Source organism: Mesitornis unicolor, unplaced genomic scaffold (genome assembly GCF_000695765.1).
Source record: "Mesitornis unicolor isolate BGI_N332 unplaced genomic scaffold, ASM69576v1 scaffold11369, whole genome shotgun sequence".
Lineage (NCBI taxonomy): Eukaryota > Metazoa > Chordata > Aves > Mesitornithiformes > Mesitornithidae > Mesitornis > Mesitornis unicolor.
The window spans coordinates 18539-36010 of record NW_010206652.1 but is presented as its reverse complement, the minus strand read 5'-3'; the positions used below and the strand labels follow the sequence as shown (position 1 = coordinate 36010).

The 17472-nt window shown below is 39.8% G+C and overlaps 1 protein-coding gene across 1 annotated transcript; it reads right to left on the bottom strand.

The window, feature by feature from the left end:
• Positions 1–3204: 3204 nt before the first annotated feature.
• Positions 3205–16821, bottom strand: CHP1 (calcineurin-like EF-hand protein 1). Its single transcript, XM_010191856.1, has 7 exons — positions 16797–16821; positions 16284–16356; positions 8443–8523; positions 7121–7248; positions 6202–6263; positions 4993–5115; positions 3205–3720 (listed from the first exon to the last, which is right to left on the bottom strand). Exons 1-7 carry the CDS (start codon positions 16819–16821, stop codon positions 3667–3669), a joined length of 546 nt encoding a protein of 181 aa, XP_010190158.1. The 3' UTR covers positions 3205–3666.
• Between the last annotated feature and the right edge of the window lie 651 nt (positions 16822–17472).

Below are 17472 nucleotides of genomic sequence, written 5' to 3'. Positions count from 1 at the left end.
GACCCGCCCTGATTCTGCCGTGCAGAGCGGCACCCCAGGCGTGGGGAGCAGGTCCGAGTCCGTGTGGCGGTCACGGGGGGCCCGGCTCATCCCCCTCACCGGTGCAGCCGGGGGTTCCTCTGAAGAGCCCCAGGGCGTCACCGTTGGTCACCGTCGCAGGCAACTTCCCCGTCCTCCATTTCACCGCACAGGAACGGCCCCCCCGCCCCCGGCTGCATGTGTGAAATCCCGCCTGAAGCAGCGCTGCCGCCTGCATGGGCCGCGATTATCAAGCGATGTTAATTGCTGTGAATGACTGCCTTTATTCATTCTGCCAGTTTTTGTGCCATCTGCAAAAATCTGTATTTTTTTTAGCAGCGGTAATTTTACACTTCAAGCTGACGGGTGAAAGTATTGAATAGCGTGAAGAGGAGTACTTACCCATTCAGAAAACACTCGAGAGACACCCCCATTTAACCGTGATTCATCACAGACAACTACTACAAGCCATTTCAGTTGAAATCTTAATCCATTTAATTCACACTTTTCTACTATGTAGTGTTTTAATGCAGATTGTCAGCTTAAATGAAACACTTTTGACAGCTCCAGTATTACATCCACAAGCTATTCACAACCGAAGTTGCAGCTTCAAAGAACTGAAAGCAGAACTTTCAAGTAATTTTCCATGGTAAAGTTATGAAAACTGGCATTATTTTAACTTCTGCTCCTCATGAGTAACGTCCTGCACTCAGATCCTTTTATTTTACACAGACTTGATGCCAAGCTAATGGCCCTACAGCTATTTTAAGTCAACTCATTTGCCACCTTTCAGTATTGATGAGCTATCAAACCTATTTTTGCTTTCTCTAATCTTCAAAATACTTTAACAGGTAATGAAAAATTATAACCATAGATTTCTGTACCCAACCATCCAGAGATTCTCAATATAACAAACTTGAGCTTGTGGATTTGAAAATAAACTTTACTTCCTAGTCACCACAAGATTGGAAAATGGCTCACCTGTATATGTGATAGATGTTTAAATACTGCTTTTTCAAAGGACAAAGATAAAATATTAAGTAGTTCTGCCTTTGAGCTGGTCATCTCTTCCAGAATGAACCTTCACAGATGACCTTTGTTCTCAAGACTTGAGAGAATTTCTACATGTAATTAGGTATCCTAGTTTTGTGTAGATCTGCTTCTACCTGTACAGCTTGGGTATAGACAATTTTAACAAATTTAAGATCTCAGCTCTGTAAAACTCTGTCTACCACCGTTTAAGTTACATATATGTAATTTAAGATTAAATAAGATACTCAGTGTCTTCCATGTGATTTACAGAGCTAGCAGCAGTGTTTATAGTGGGTGGCTTAGTTGGGTTTTGTTTTGGTTGTGGGGTGGTTTGTTGTGGGTTCTGGTGGTGTTGCCACTGTGCAGCTATTAGAATATCGTGTTCACCTTAAAGCACATTAGCAGAAACACCCAATTTCTAACCTGGGGGCTTGTGACAGATGTCACAAACTATCATTGGTATTATATACCCTTTATTTAGGATGCTATGACACTATGGAGGGAGGTGTGGGGGAGGGATCCCAGCTTGGAACCATGGAGAAGTGTAAAGCTCATGTTGTTATACGATCTACAGTGAAGTATTATGAGTGCATGTCCTCTTTCAGAGCTCATGTTTTGCATTAGTTTCCTCCACTCTAGCAGCAGAATTAATACCCTGAAAACAAACTCAGTTATTAAAAAAACCAACCAAACAACAACTATCTGTAAGGTCTTCTAGCACCATTCTACTACTATTTGACTTTTTCAGTCATTAAAGGATAATCAATTACCATACAGGATCTTTTAATAGTGGAGGGTTTATTTATTGATTGATAAATACAATATCCAGTCTCACTGGGACAATAAGGCACAACTTTAGGTTACAACTATATAGCCAGAAGAGAGCAACATCTACTTTTAAGCAGATCACAAAGCCTACAGACACATTTTTACTTTTCAATCTGTCATCGTTACATCCCTATTTTACATGACATGGTCATAAAACTGTAATGTTTCTTTCTCAGACATCTCTTTCTGGAATTGTGCTGCACTCTGCAAAACAATGAAGTCCAACATTTCACTTGGCAATTCCTTAATTTAAAACAAGTCAAAAATCCTTCAGAGACTTGCATATTATTCTTTAACACAAGAGACCATTAAAGGAACCGAGAAAAAAAAAGGAAATGCACATTTGAGGGTGGTTTGAGACTGGCAAGTATTTATAGAAATGTTAACACACGACAGACACACAGTTTTAACACTGATTCTTCAATAAAGAAGCTCCCACGTTTTTTGGTTTTACTGGAAAGAGCTCTCCGACTGTAGGATGCTCCAGCTGAACTAGTTAAGATCATCTGTCAAACTAGCCACAGAAAATTATGTTATCAGTGAGCCTTCAATAGTTTTCTCTCTTGAATTTATCAGCATTATATTAATGGTATTAATCATCTCACACTTGCAAAGAGATTTGCATAGAAATATGTTCAGAAATATCTAGGATAATACATACTTCCCCAAATTACTTCTGGCTCTCACGCCAGAGCTTTCATAAATACAGCTACCACTCTCAACACAAATCTAACAGACCAGGACTTCCACAATGGAAAAATGTAAATAATTACCGATTATCCAGGCCACTGTGATTTAAGAGGGAAAAAAAAAATCAGTACTGTGTTTCATGACAGCATTACCAGCGGGCAGTGGCAGAACTACAAATTTTGGCATGACCAGTTTTCTTGCATTATGTACACTGGTAAACAAGTTTATAGTTTCAAAGGCAAAACCACTTTGATGAATGGAGGGATCCTAGAGCAAAGCAACCTGGAGAGGGCACTTCATCGTCCAGAGACTGTCAACCCTGCAAGCTACTCAAAGGGAAAAAAAAACAAGTTTCTGCATCTGCTACTGGAACAATTTAAAGTGACTTGGAGCAGAATTCTTATTCCTTCTGAGAACACCACAGGCCGTCTCCACCACAGATTCTCTATTGTCCCTGTGAATTCATCCCACAAAGAATAAAATCTATTCACTGTACTCTGAAGTACTCAAGGCGATCATCATGCATTCAGTGGTAGTTGTACAATGAAGCCATAGGAATTGAACAGTCCTCAAGTAAAAGGCAGATCTGGAAGCAGGGAAGACAAATCTACACGTAAAGAGCCAAATCGGAAAGAAAAAAAAAGGCAGCAGTAATGTGGTATGGCTGCTGGAAGGAAGAGTGAATCATTATCAATGCACCTAGTATTTCAGTAGATGGTTGTATCCGAAGTGTTTCAGAGGGCACTTCTGTTCCCATCCTCAGATTCAGAGCTCAGAAGAATCAGTTTGTAGATTAAACAGCAGTACATAAAGAGAGACATTTTTGCTGAAACAGTAGTGCAGAAGGACACAAGGGAGAAAGGATAAAAAAAATGGAAGGAATAGATTTTTAAGAAAAGCTCCTTTCCAAGTTGCACGGCAGCCATTTCCCTTTGTTCCTGATGCACAGGGAATGTTCACATTGGTAGAACAAACCAGGGAGGGGTTGGAGATCTATTGTATATGCACCAGTAGCAATGCTCCGGGGAAGGTGCTAAGGAGAAAATGAAGTTCTATTCATTATATAGTAGGGGTAGAAAGGAGTAAGTTGTCCATCCATCAGTGAAGAAATCGAATGCTCATTTTCTGCTCTACATCCACCTTCTCCAAAACCTGCAATAAAATTCAGAAACAGCTACTTAAGTTATACTGTACATACTTCTTTCCTACAAGGTTTCTTACTCTAGTGTAGAGGAAATGGGCAGAACATGGGATGTGAAGACATTTGGCATGCCAGTCTTTTCATTCAGAGAGTGCTATTTTTCATTCTGGACTAAGGTCCTTCCAAGGAAAGGAACTTCAGCCATTAAAGCTGGAAGGCTGTCAACCAAAAATGTAGCTAATGCAGTTTCAAGTCTGCCAACAGCCCAGAAAGGCTTGGATGACCAAAATGAGACTGTGGGAAGGCATGGCCAGAAAACAAAGGAGAACGGTAGAGCAGTCATTGAAGAGCTAAAATGAAGACTACACCATCACTGATGTAGATCATTGTAAAACTGAGGTGGCAACTTCATTCTCTGAATTGCTGTCAACAAGGACATCAGTCTGCTCCACGTTGTTTCAGGCAGCAGACTTCAGTGCTCCAAAATCAGTGGAATTTAAGTTTGAAGAAACCTCTGGAAGTCTTTTAGTCCAACTTCCTCAACTCCTGCTTAAAGCAGGACCAGCTAGATTGGGTTGCTCAGGGCCATGTCCAGCTAAGTTTTAACTATCTCCAAGGAAGGAGGTTCTACATCATCAACACCTATGATCATCCTCTTAGTAAAAAGTTTTCCTTATGGATAACAAGAGTGTCACATGTTGCAACTTGATTCTGTTGCCTCTTGTCCTGTCTCTGCCCACCTCCAAGATGCGCCTGGTTCCTCTTCTCAGCACCATCCCATTAGGTAGCTGAAGTTGTTCTCTATAGGACAACTTTCTTCACTGACTATACAATGGCTCCTTACTATTCCCTATCTCTGACTAACAAAAAATGTAATTCAAAGGACTACAGATAGGAACTTGAATACTAACAGACAAAGTCTCCATGTGAAAACTGATCAGCTCAATTACAGCAGAATTACTCTGTAGAAACTGTACTAGTCAGGCCACTTGTGTGGAAAGAAGTGGCTGCAAAAGAAAAAAAAAGTGAAAATTCTGCAGTATACTCTTACATAAGCTACAGCACTGAAACATATGGACTAATTATTAGTACCTTGACAGTATATAAGAAAAATGTCCTTATGAAGGGGGGTAAGGAAAAGAGCTAGCAGGTTTGCTTTGCCCAAATGCAGGCAGGTGGGGCTATTTGAATGACTTCTCTCTGATTCCATCTGCACTTAAGTCTGAGTTATTTGCCCATTACTGAGCAGTTTCATTGAGTCATTAGAAATGGAGTTCACCAACCTTTACAAACTCCGCAAAGGAGATGGCGCTATCCCCATCTAGATCAGCTTCCTGGATTGTCCTGTCAGCAATGCTGCCCAGCTGCTCATCTGAAATGTTTACACCAACCATCATCCGTAACACCTGTAACATACAGAAGTCCCCAGATATTTTTTAAAAATAATAAAACAAAATAACCATTACTGACATAAGAACAGAAGTGTTCTTAGTGCTGTTTTTTCTCATGCATACTGTCAAAATAACACCATACAAGAACGACCCTGGAGGATTTCCATGAAAGTCATTTCTAGACAGATTTGTTTGTCCTTTGCAGATGAAGGCTTTCAGGAAAGACAGCTTCCTTCTCTAGCCACCTTTGATAAAGAATCCTGCTTTTTCACTAGGCAGCAGGAAGAGGTACAAGCATAAGAAAGCTTTTGAAACTAGGAAAGAGTTAAGTTTTATTCCGATGCTTTTGTCTATTTTTTTCCCCACAAAACATACTAACATTTGATTGAATATTGTTTGAGACAGTTGCCTACAGGAATCTTGTAAGTACGTGGTCAAATAATAACTGCCATTACTCTCTACACTTAGTAAAGCATTTTCTGTGCAGATAGAAGAGGGCAGTTTCAGACAAAACCAGATCCTTGTCTAGATCAGGAACCACAAATTGCCATGTCTACTTCCCAGGATTAGTAGCATATAATTACTCCTAGCTCAAGCCTAGTTTCATGTATATGCACGATTGATGAACTTTGACTGTTGCAATTTCAAGGAGTTTTATTCCATTAGTAAATTTTTTTATTTTTATTTTTTAGAATTATTTGGTCAGGCAAACAACCTAATCCACCTCAAGGACTGTCCCTGTGATGCCCTATTAGAAGCACCTTCAAAAGTTATAAAAGGTAGTTCTTAAGAATATGCTCCTTAAGGAACATATTTGTTGGATATTTAGGTACCATTTCCAATAGGATCTGCTTAGCCTAACACTCTGGTTTAAACGTCAATCTAGCATTCCCAGACTGATAGAACAGCCTGGGCTACCAACTGAGATTAAAGTCTCATACCACGTCTAAAGCTTTAAAACAGAGATAAGCAATTAGCCACCAAACTCCTTCAAGAGTTCTTTTCAAAAGACTGTTATAATTCCCCTCTTCATTCGAAATGGGTGTAAAATCACAGAGAAGGCCACAATGGAGTAATTCAAAGCAGCCCTGTGCTATTTACCTGAAGCAGCTCATCCCTGGAAATCTTGTCATCTTTATCTAGATCATATAACCGAAAAGCAACTACAGGGAAGAAAAGAATGAGCAGTTAATTATTTTTCTTCATAACAAGACATTTGTCTAAAAAAAAAAAAAAAGCAAAACCCAACCCAAACAGTAGGTATTCATAAATAATTTTAAGAGAATTAGCTTAAAAATTTTATTCACCGTAAAATTCACATGCAGGTCCATGAAGTGTTGTTACTGCATAGAGGAATAACATTATTGCCACAAAGTGAAAAATCTTGTGTAACTGCTCAGTATGAGTACTTTCAGAAGCGCTCTGCTTGCAGAGGTATTTCTTCAAAGCCTCAAGTCAGGGAAGTATAATTACCACTAAGATACATTCAATCCTTTAACTGCAGAACCAACCATTTTTACACTACCTCTTTGACTACATTCTGGATAAGCTATGACAGACTGTTGCCAACTTTGATTAGTGAGCAAGAGCTTTCTGTTCATACTGTAGGTGGACATCCAAATACTCAAGAAAGTACACAGCTGAAGGCGAGGAAAAAGCACTATACTATGTGGAAGACTGGATAACGAAAAGCCCATTCAAGTATGAGATGCGGCTTCTAAATCTGAAATAACTTTGGATGCAAACCATTTCGAAGCACTTCTGTTATAAGACATTTCAAAAAGCATACACCTTACTCAAGGTTAAACCAATTCCAATACAAGAATGGGTCAATTGTTGACATTCTGAACAAGTAGACTTGCAATTTAAAAAAAATAAAATGAAAAAAAATTGGATATTGGAGGATATAATTCCACAGGTAAAGGCCATACAGAAGACCCCAAGCTCCTTCACTCCCTTCCCTGAAAAACAACAAAATAAAACAAAACCCTTCCACTATAGGAAGGTTCACATTTCTTACAGTGGAGCTTGTTATGTCGGCTGTTCAGTGGTTCTGGTCCATTCTGGTCTCTGCTCTTTTCATTATCTTCAATGGGTCGGAAGTGGGCTAGCGTCCTCATGAATCCACGGAAATTCACCTGGTCCTCTCTGCGTAAGCATTTCAGCTGGTCAGTTTTAGCACAGCTTATACAAGTTTTTCATTCTTCTACCTCCCCAGGGTTTGGGTGTCTGTGCTCAAACCCAGCTCAGATACAGTGCAGCCACCACCTGGGATTATGCTACTGTGAAGTACGATGCGTGAAAAAAAGAGGTGAAGTCTCGTTATGGGCTCCCTTCCCCTTGCCTGCAAGCTCTAAGCTCAAGCCCTCACCCTTGGCCCTTGCCTGAGCTATCCTGCAGCTATGCCTGAGACAGGCAATGTATCTTGCTGATCTGGATCCCGATTCCCTGGACTGACCTGAGACTTCACCACTGTCAACTTATGTGGCAAGCACTAGACTGCTGGCTGACGTGGCAACAGTCACTACCTGCTCTGCTCTTCTTGTTCAGGTGCTGTGCCCTTTGTCAGGAAGTACATCACCCCTGTCAGCTTTGCTGTCACTTTTGCCTCCAGCCTGTGGGGAGCCATTGCTCAAATAGCTCTTCTCTAGAGTTTCTGTGGGAACGAGCTACGTCAGTACTTTCCAGGACTCCTCCTTTCTATTCAGGAAATCCTGCCTGGTATTAGCTGATGCTGTGACTTGAACAATCTGATCTTCATCAGTCAGTAATGACTAATGTGTTCAAGAACAGCAGCAGATCCCATAGCACAATCTAGAGAGGTATAATGAAGTGAGACAGTACTGCAAATTTGGTCATTGCTTCGGATTTATGTCAGAAGTGCCATAAGCTATATCTTAAATGTGACCAAAAATGAAAAAAACAAGCAAAAAATCTGATCTAATAACAAAGGTACACTTAAGAGGCTAAAAGGTGAAAAACAAGACTGAATTAGTTAAATTACTATACTACTTAGCATAAAATAGTATTGCTACAAGTCTGCTTTCAAGAACCAAAGCCCATACATGCCCTTAACTTTCTTTATTAGTGTTCAGCAGCATAGCAAGAAGAGTAGAAAACTGACAAGAAACCAAAATTTTGTAAGGTTGTGAAGTATTTTTCATTAAAATGAAACATGCTGAGGAGAAATGTACCCATATGCATTTCATGATAAGTTTGAGGTGTTTAATTACTAGCAAATTAAAATTCCATGCTTTAATTATCAGCATTTCACTCCTATCCAAACTTCTGACAAACTACAGGTTTTGTGCCTGCTCACAGATCCAATCCATTGGAACTCACCCTTCTGGAAAGAAGGCATTGATAATTCTGTCTCCCAGTGGATTAATGGCAAGCTCTGGAATCCTCTGGAAGTCTTCACGGCTAAGGAAAGCAAGAGCACAGGAAGTCTGCATGAAGTGGAAGTGTAGGAGAGAAAGTTGCTTAAAAAGAATTCACAGTAAGACATCCACTGGGTTCTCTTTCTGCAACAAGACACTTGGTTGGTAAAATGTAACTCTTGAAATCACATTTTCTCTATGACTAATGGCACAAAGGAAAGCTAAAGACAATGCCAAGCCCGTACCACATTACGAACTAGCAGTGTTCATCTATCATGTTAACAGCAGTTCTCAGATGCTAATATTGTTTGTGCTAGAAACCTTCCTGTAATGATGCTGACTAGTTTGCAGTTTAAGGAAAAGAAAGCTTCTGAGTTGGCTTTGAAGGAAAATATGGCTTCAAAATGAAAACAAACTTTTTCTTATTTTTAAGTAGTATTTTGGTACTGAATCATTTGAATTGACGTGGTTTTTTTCCACTCTACCCCATTCCAGATTCTGGCACAGTAAAATACTCCCCCAAACACACCTCAGGTGATCTGCATATTCTAACAGAAAGTTTTCTGTTTATACAACAATTTTATTACTATAAAGGCCAAATTTCAGATTATTTCCGCTTCAATCAAGCCGCACTATTTCAAAGCAGTAAACTCAGACTACGACAGGGGTCTACACGCTAGATGTAACTTCACCAGTACACTGCAGGTACTCACTGCTCTTGCTAGCCATTCTCCTTTCTGCTTATGATTATGATACGTACATGGTACAGTGTAAGCATAGCTATGCTTACATAGTTACAGCTTTTTCTGATCTGGAAGACATCATGACCTGCACTGATATAAACATACTTTAGATCAATATGGCATGAACACAGGGTTTATTCTACTCTTATAGTTGCACTAATGATTTTTATTTTCTTTCAACCTAATACAACACCACTGACAGGATAATCTTGGTCTGACCAAGGCAGACAAACCAAGCGTGTCTTAGTGACTGCTTCAGTCAACAGGTTTTTGTTTGTTTTCATGTGGTTATTTGTTTTGGTTTTGGGCTGGGTTTTTTCCACACTACAACAGAGCACAGCAACTTATTAGTTACCATAAGATATACTCTGTAATCATTTAGCTTTTAAATTGCAAAGATAATGGGGAAAAGCTCTAAAACAAATAAAGTTAAAAAAAAAAACCTTATTCTTTCTGAATGCATAACTTGTCATTTCCTGCCCAGTCTCCAGAAATATTGGCAATTCCCCTCAAGCCAAACGTAGTCCTGCTGTTTTTGAGGTCTGGGTCAAAGTCTCAGGCCTGGTTACTACAATTTGCTATTTTTGAAAACTCTGCTCTCTAAATGAATCAGCAACAAGGTTCAACTCATGATGTTATCACACCAAAAACCTGTCAGAGTAAACATGAACAGATTTCGACATTATTTAAATATACTGGCCTTTTATAATACTTGGATCTTAAAGACGGGGGGGGGAAGGAACTGGCTAGCCTTATTACTAGCCTAGCCTGGGAAAGGCACAGAAGCAAGACGTTCTAGTTTTAAATGCACTCTAAAGCACTCCAAAGCACTCCTTGCACCCATCCACACCCCAGCACTGTTCAGAGTCCCAATTAAACTTTATCTGTTACAACGTGGTTAAACTGTTTGACCTTCTAATAGAGCAACCTGACCAATTTTCAGGCTCTCTCAGCAAACTTCTACTCCGGCCATGTCTGAATCTTTTTTAACAGGCAAAGTTAACATCTGCATAACATGATCAGCTTGTTACCATACCCTTCAGGACTGCTGCATTTTAAGCTATAGCCAAAGGGCAAAGTATGTATTAGTGATTCAGGTAGGACATGTAGTGATGTGGAAAACCTATGTCCTAGTAACAAAATTTTAACGACAGGCCTTCAATGTCAATGCTACATTTACAAGTTAAAAGCAGGAACTGCCCTCACCTCCACTTATAGCAAAATCCTAATGCTTCAGTAATTTTTACTTGCCTATCACTATTTCTTAGTATTGAGCCTCAATTTACACTCTGCATTTCAGCCTCCAGTTATTCTGCTTTCTAACAGAGATTAACAATTAACCACAAATAACTCCCCAGGTTTCAAATCTATTAGTCTTGCCATTATCAGGATTGCAGCAGACCACTTTTGCTTATTAAGAGCACATTACTGAGTGAGTGTTATAACTGAAATAGCTGTAACAGCCATAAAAGTAAATGAATGCATGATGTAAGTTATTCTCCACTTATAAACTAAGGCTTCCTGCAGTCATTAGGGACCAACTTCACCTGGCTGAGGCTGGAGCTTACAGGAAATTTGATGCCCTCTGCTTCTGTGTTCATGTGCCACAGCAACATGGCTCTTCTAACATACCTTTCCAGGAATCTAACTTCTATTAAAACCTGGCTTAAATGTAACATACAAAGCAACCTTTACCTGCATGTTATCATTGTGATATCACTTAGACATACTTTGCAGTAAGGAATTTATGTATTCTAATTAAGTATTTCTAAGTATGAGTATGTTTCACCTTACTCCTCTCCATCCTCCCAGTTATCTGTGTTGAATTAGCAACTTGAAACAGTTCAACTTCTATTAAAACCTGGCTTAAATGTAACATACAAAGCAACCTTTACCTGCATGTTATCATTGTGATATCACTTAGACATACTTTGCAGTAAGGAATTTATGTATTCTAATTAAGTATTTCTAAGTATGAGTATGTTTCACCTTACTCCTCTCCATCCTCCCAGTTATCTGTGTTGAATTAGCAACTTGAAACAGTTCAAAAAAAACTTCAAAACTCTAACAGGAGCATGGCTGACAAAGAGGTGCTGGGAGCCTGGAGAAATGAGAAAGAGGATGAACAGCCTCCTCTTTCACAGCTGTGTCAGCCATCTCACGTAACTTCATCCTTACACACTGTCTACAGAAATTTTAAAAGTTGCTTAACTACTGGAGGAATAATTGGTTTACAAACATGAGGCTAAGAAGTATGCTAAAAGTAAATGTCATAATAGATGAGCAATAGGGGGAAGGGAAAGAAAAAAAAAAGCAGTGTGAATGATGCATGGTCAAAGATGGAAGTATAGACTATTCTACTAACCTGTCATTCTCTGATCCAAACCCACATCCTATCTTGTCCATTTTAGAGAAAGCTAAAAATCCTTTGAATTTTCTTAAGCAAAGATAAAGAATTCCATGTTCAGAGAGCTAGGTTTTATGTTTTACTTATCAGTTTGAACTAATAAGAACAAGCCCAACACCCTTCCAGACTGAAAGGATTCAACTCCGTAATTCATCAAGATTAAGATTGCCTGGTGAGCTCTTGCTACCCTTCTCAGGACCAGAGGCTTTCTGCAGTTCTCCAGGAGACAGTCTTGTGAATAGTTTTCACAAGCATGAGATATGCACAAACAGCTCATTGTGTTTATTTTCCTCATGTATCCTTCAGATTACTTGTTCCCCCTTCCTTCTTCCATGTTCCCCAGGCATTACCAATTCTGTACAGTAAAAAAAAAAACCTTCTTAAGTGTTTAACCTGTCATTTCCCCAGCACAGAAGAAACTGCCATAAATTGGAGGCTCCATGCAAAAGTTACATGCAGAAGTAGCAGTTTAGACAAGTATCCCCTTTTTATAGCTCTATGCATGATTGTCTAGAGCTACTTGGTAGTAGAGAGATTTTGGAGCAGCTGTATTCTTGGGTGGTGTACACTTCAGTACTAGCCCAACAAGGAGACTCACTGAAGCAACCACACACTTGGCCTGGTCATACCCTCCAATTTGCTCATCTTGGAAATCAGAATGTAAAGAAGAAAACAGGCACACTGGTTTCCTCCTGACCTATACTTTGGATCTAGGCAGAACAAGTATGTTTCAGATTTCACAATTTAGATGTAGGACATCCAAAGATATCGACCTTTCGTTTCGGCAACTCAGCATGTCACAATATTGAAATCAAAGGTGACAAAAGAATTTTCATGAGAACGGGTTTGTCCAGGCTTTTACAACATGGTTTCATTCAGATGGTGCAAGTCTGAGGGAGTTTACTCATTTTACTTGGGTAGAGTGAAGCTAAGGAAAAATCTAGTCTTTTTCTACATTTTTAAAGAACTTACAGAGTTAATCAGTAACTGTGGCTGTAGTCATTGAAATAATACAGAGAAGGGGGGAAATAAAATGCTAAACCAGGGCTTATGAAGTTTTGCCTCCATCAATGCTCTTCACCTATCTCTCATTTATGTAACTCTGTAAAAAAAAAGAAAGTGCCTTGAAACTACACACAGGTTCAATGGATAGAAACATCTCACTAGGAAAGATTTCAGCTTTTGATTATAGTTCCAGAACAAACTACCTGTGTTCTCCAATCACCAAGATTCATAATTATCTACCACATCTTCTGTACAAAATGCTCTTTACCTTGTCCATTTTTAATACATAGATAAGGATATCACAGCTTTTCTCCTCCTTCAGAAGGGTGGTGCACAATCAAAGATTTATTTCATGCCATAAAGAACTGCCTAACACTTCTTTTCCTGATCGCAGTCACATCAGTGACTTCTGTCATGTCCGATTTGTAAGTCAAAGGTATAAGCCATCTTTATGGAGACAATCATTCACACTCTCAGGAAACAAAGAGAAGACACTTTCTAAACTGGTGGTAGTGAGCAAGTGGTAACTTCATCTTGCTTGTCTCAAAGTAGCAAGTTCTTTGATCAGCATTTCAGAAACCAAAATTTATGACCTTCAAGGCTGTAGTTCTTATTCTCCCATCATTGGTGGGGTTATTTTGTTTGGTTTTGTGGTGGGTTTTTGTTGTTGTTGTTTGTTTGGCTCCCCTTCCCTCCGTCACTCCCCCAGAAGTAGTTTTGCATTACTTAAACTTACTGGTTTCCACACACTGTGGGTGTCAGGACAGGTTTCAAAATTTGAACGCCACTCAATTTGAAGTTGGCCACATTTGTGAGCAGGCTACGCTTAGGGGCCAAGACTGCAAGTTAATGCATCACAGTCTGCACAGTTGCTGGGATTTTCCAAACACACTTCACTTCCTTTCCCAAGTACCACGTGACTATCCACAATGGAAGGTAAACTCCTCCTGATACATAACACTATGAAACCATGCATTGTGCAACAGACATTCATAGCATATTTAATTAATTACCCCTCTTACGTAAACTGAGTACAATCATTCTGAAGTCTGTGCAAACTTTATGGACCCAACACATGAATTTCAATTGGAGGGAAGAGTTGAGGAAGAATGTGCACTAGGTTCAAACTGTGCTAGACTGGCAGCCACCAACTTCTATTCATCAGTGAAGACTAAACCCACAAGCAAAGTTTGAAGAGGCTGTTAGTGTTGTTCTTTTTCCAAGTAATTTAAATTTTGAGACCTAAGTATTAATGTTGCCTACAATATCATCAGGGATCTGTATGTCACAATTGCCAATTAGTCAATGCTACAATCTATATGAAACATTGGTTTCAGTGACAGAGTGTGCTTAAGAAGTTCCTGCCCATCTCAAGCCAATTTTTTCCAAACTCACAACTCATTTTCTCATCCCTTCAGCTATGCAAGTCCAGATATTTAGAGTACAGCCACAGCCCAAATCACTGGAGTCTGCCAGCTTAAAAATATCTATATAAACTAAAAGGGGAAGGAAAGCACTTTTAACCAAAAATAATCACTCAGTAGTAGTCTTGTTTACAGAACAACTCCACACAACCAGTTACTTAGATGTTAACTGAGAAGTCAGCAATTTGTGGCACCAAAAGGAATTGCATATTTCCTTCAGGAAAGGAAACTGCAATAAGCCAGCATTACTGCCAACTACAGTCTATCTTAAAACTTGTGACCTTTGTCTTGTAAGCAACGATTTTAGCTTTACAGTTTGGTTGGTTTATACGTAGTTCTAGCTTTTATAGGTTTATAGTACACACTACAATCACATTTTGTGAGATCATACACAAAACCCTAGGTGACCTTTCAATTTATGTTTACTGGGTTTGACTGGGATGGAGCTGCTATGAAGAAAATTAACTCCATCCTAGCCAGACCTCATATATTACACTTCAACAAGTTCCTTTTCCCCTTCCTACTCTCTCTTGCATTCTCTCCAGCTTCCTTGTGCACTTGTTCTGGTGTATGTGATTATATGGTGAATGGGAAACAAAATCCACCTGAAAACTGATCAGATTCCCTTTTTGTGGTTTCGCTTGGCAAGTTTTCAAAGCTGTAGGTTAGTTTCCAAAGGTGAGCCTTGAGTACCAGCATCAACACAGAAAAGTAAGAGACTTTCAGTGGCAGCGTGGTCTAAGACCAACTACATTGGTTGCAAAATTGCACCCTGATGGACACCTCTTATTTGTCCTATGTTTCAATAATATTAATGTAATCTGTAGGCAACATCAAAGAGAAGATTAATAAGCAATTTGATACAATCAGAATTCATAATTAGTTCAGTAAGCAAAGAGTAAACCAATACCAACATGCAATACAATAACAAACTGGAGAAGGGTAAAGAACAAACACAGCAAGCAGAGACGTAACTTAACAGGTAATCAGCCCACTAGAGTTTGCCTTTCTGTTGAGAATACTCTCTCCAGCAGACTCAGTTCACTAAAGTGAAAACTGTTTTGCAGATAAAGTTTAAGCCTCATCTTTATTTAATCAAAACTGGTTCACTTTTTTCAAATTGTAGACAGAAGACAAGCACTTTAAAGGTCTTGAAATAGTCTGGACTATTACTTTAAAGAATAAATCATGCATTTGTTTAGTCACAGTGGCTCAGTTCCAGTTTTGTTTTTACTTCTGAGCATGCTAAGAGACATGGGTGTTCAAGAAAAGGTGCAAAGTTAAGAATAGTAATGGGCTTACAGATCAAATAGTGTTAAGAGACACTAGATATCAGAAACAATGTTCCCAAAAGTACAAATTACCTTTCTGTTATGAAGGCCAGGATGAAGACAATGTAGTGGAATCATTTTTGCAACAATTATTGGAAGCAACATATCAACAAAGTCAAGAAATAATCTAAAATTGTGGTTGAACACTTCTGAACATTTGTTATAAAACCCTGAATACCAAATCTGACCTTTCTTGTATTAACTGCACAAACTTTCTGCGCTACAGTAAATACTACTGTTATTTAGAGCACCTCAGTTCAATGATCAGATTTCTCCTGAACTAACTTGAATGTCCACAAATGCGGAGAAGCATCACCAGGCTACAAACCAAGGCGCTGCAGAAGCTGGGATTCCCATGAGAACATTATTAAGAGAACACAAACAGCAGCTGAGATTTATACAGAGGCAATCTTTAAGAGATTAAACTATGTTGTTATTAAGTATAACAGGACCTTGGGCCAGCCTAAAAGCAGGAGTTCAAAACCACACCAAGCACTGTGTGCCTGGGTTATCTTGACCAGAACACTGGTTGGATGGTATGCATGGTGTGTGACAGGATATCTCGGTCTTGGAACACCTGGCCATAAAGTGGGGGAAATGATGGATGGGAAAGTGCTGTTGTATGTGAACATCCTGATTGGCTGCATAGTCGGGTCCTTCTCTGTAGCTATAAAAGCTGAGGTAGCAAATAAAAACTTCACTTGGCATTCATCTGCTGAGCCGGTTTCTTGTTTTCAGCTCACTGCACACGTAGACAGTAGGTAAGAAACAACCTGTTATAGTAGCTTCGCTGATTCACCATATGAGGTAAACAAGCAGGCGTCCTGCAACACCAAGCCACCATTAGAGATGTGTATCAATGCAAGGACAGCTGAATTAGTGCCTATACCCACCTAAGAGTGCCGTTTTCTCCTTTGTCTAGGCTGGTGAAGCGACTGTACAAGCGGGTGATCTGACTGTGGGAGACTGAGGAAAAAAGAGAAGAAACACAAATTAGCATGTCAGTGACTCCTCATAGGAAAAGACCTCATTTGAGCTACTGTGTTGTCAGAAGCCATGTTCAAAAAAAAGAGATTACACAAAGCAAGTTATATTGGAAGCAAGTAGCAACCAGTTTAGGGACTGTGTGAGCTGTAAATGGCATCTAAAAGTTCAAGAATCCACAAATAAGCCCATTCTTCAAAAAGCTTGTCTAACTGCCTCCTATTTGTTTATATTTTTGGTCTCTAAGATACTTTGGTGATCCAATTCAGTCAATTGCAATTAAAAAAAGAAAAAAAAGAGTCATAGTTAATTGTATTTCACTTAATTCCTTATGGCTAGAAATAATTTGCACACAGGCTCCACTACATCATCCATGACGCTGCAGACCTGTGCTGCAATATCTTTCCTTCTCTTTTGCTTACCTCTACTCCTGTTGTCCTTTTCCATCTAAGGATGGAAAGCGTACTCAGTTTCTCTGCATCTGGAAAGCGGTCAGAGAGAATTTACACCTGATCACTTTTCTTCCTTTACAGGACTGCCTGAATCTAAACAGCTCGTTCATTTTGGGATTCACTGAAGTCACTTCCAGGCTGTCCTGGTTTGGGCTAAATAGAAATAATTTTCTGTTTAGTGATTTTGCTTTTCAGCTCAGTCTCAGCTCTAAGTGGCTGAACTCACTGAAAACTAGTAGCATGTTTTCTCCCAGTCAGTGTGAACTGATAAGCTCAAGGTCAGGAGCTTGTCTCACCGTGGGTTCTGTGTCTGTGCCTACGGGGGTGGGGGGGAAGGGGACCCAAACCTGACCAACGAGGTATTCCATCCCACACACGTCATACTTGGTATAAAGCCAAGGGACCACGAGGGTCTCGACCTTTCTTCCATCTTGGAGCCCTTCCATCGTGGACCCTTCCTACTGTCTCGATCCTGCAATGGCTGAGGTCTGAGCAGAACCCTGTTGGTTTGTCTGCCTCTGATCCTGATCCCTGTGTTCCTGCATCAGCTCCCACTGCTGCTGGGTCCAGACTGGGACTTTTCCAGTGCCCTGCTCTGCAGAGCCTCTGGTGACGTATTCATCATTGTGGGAAGAGTGGGGGCAGG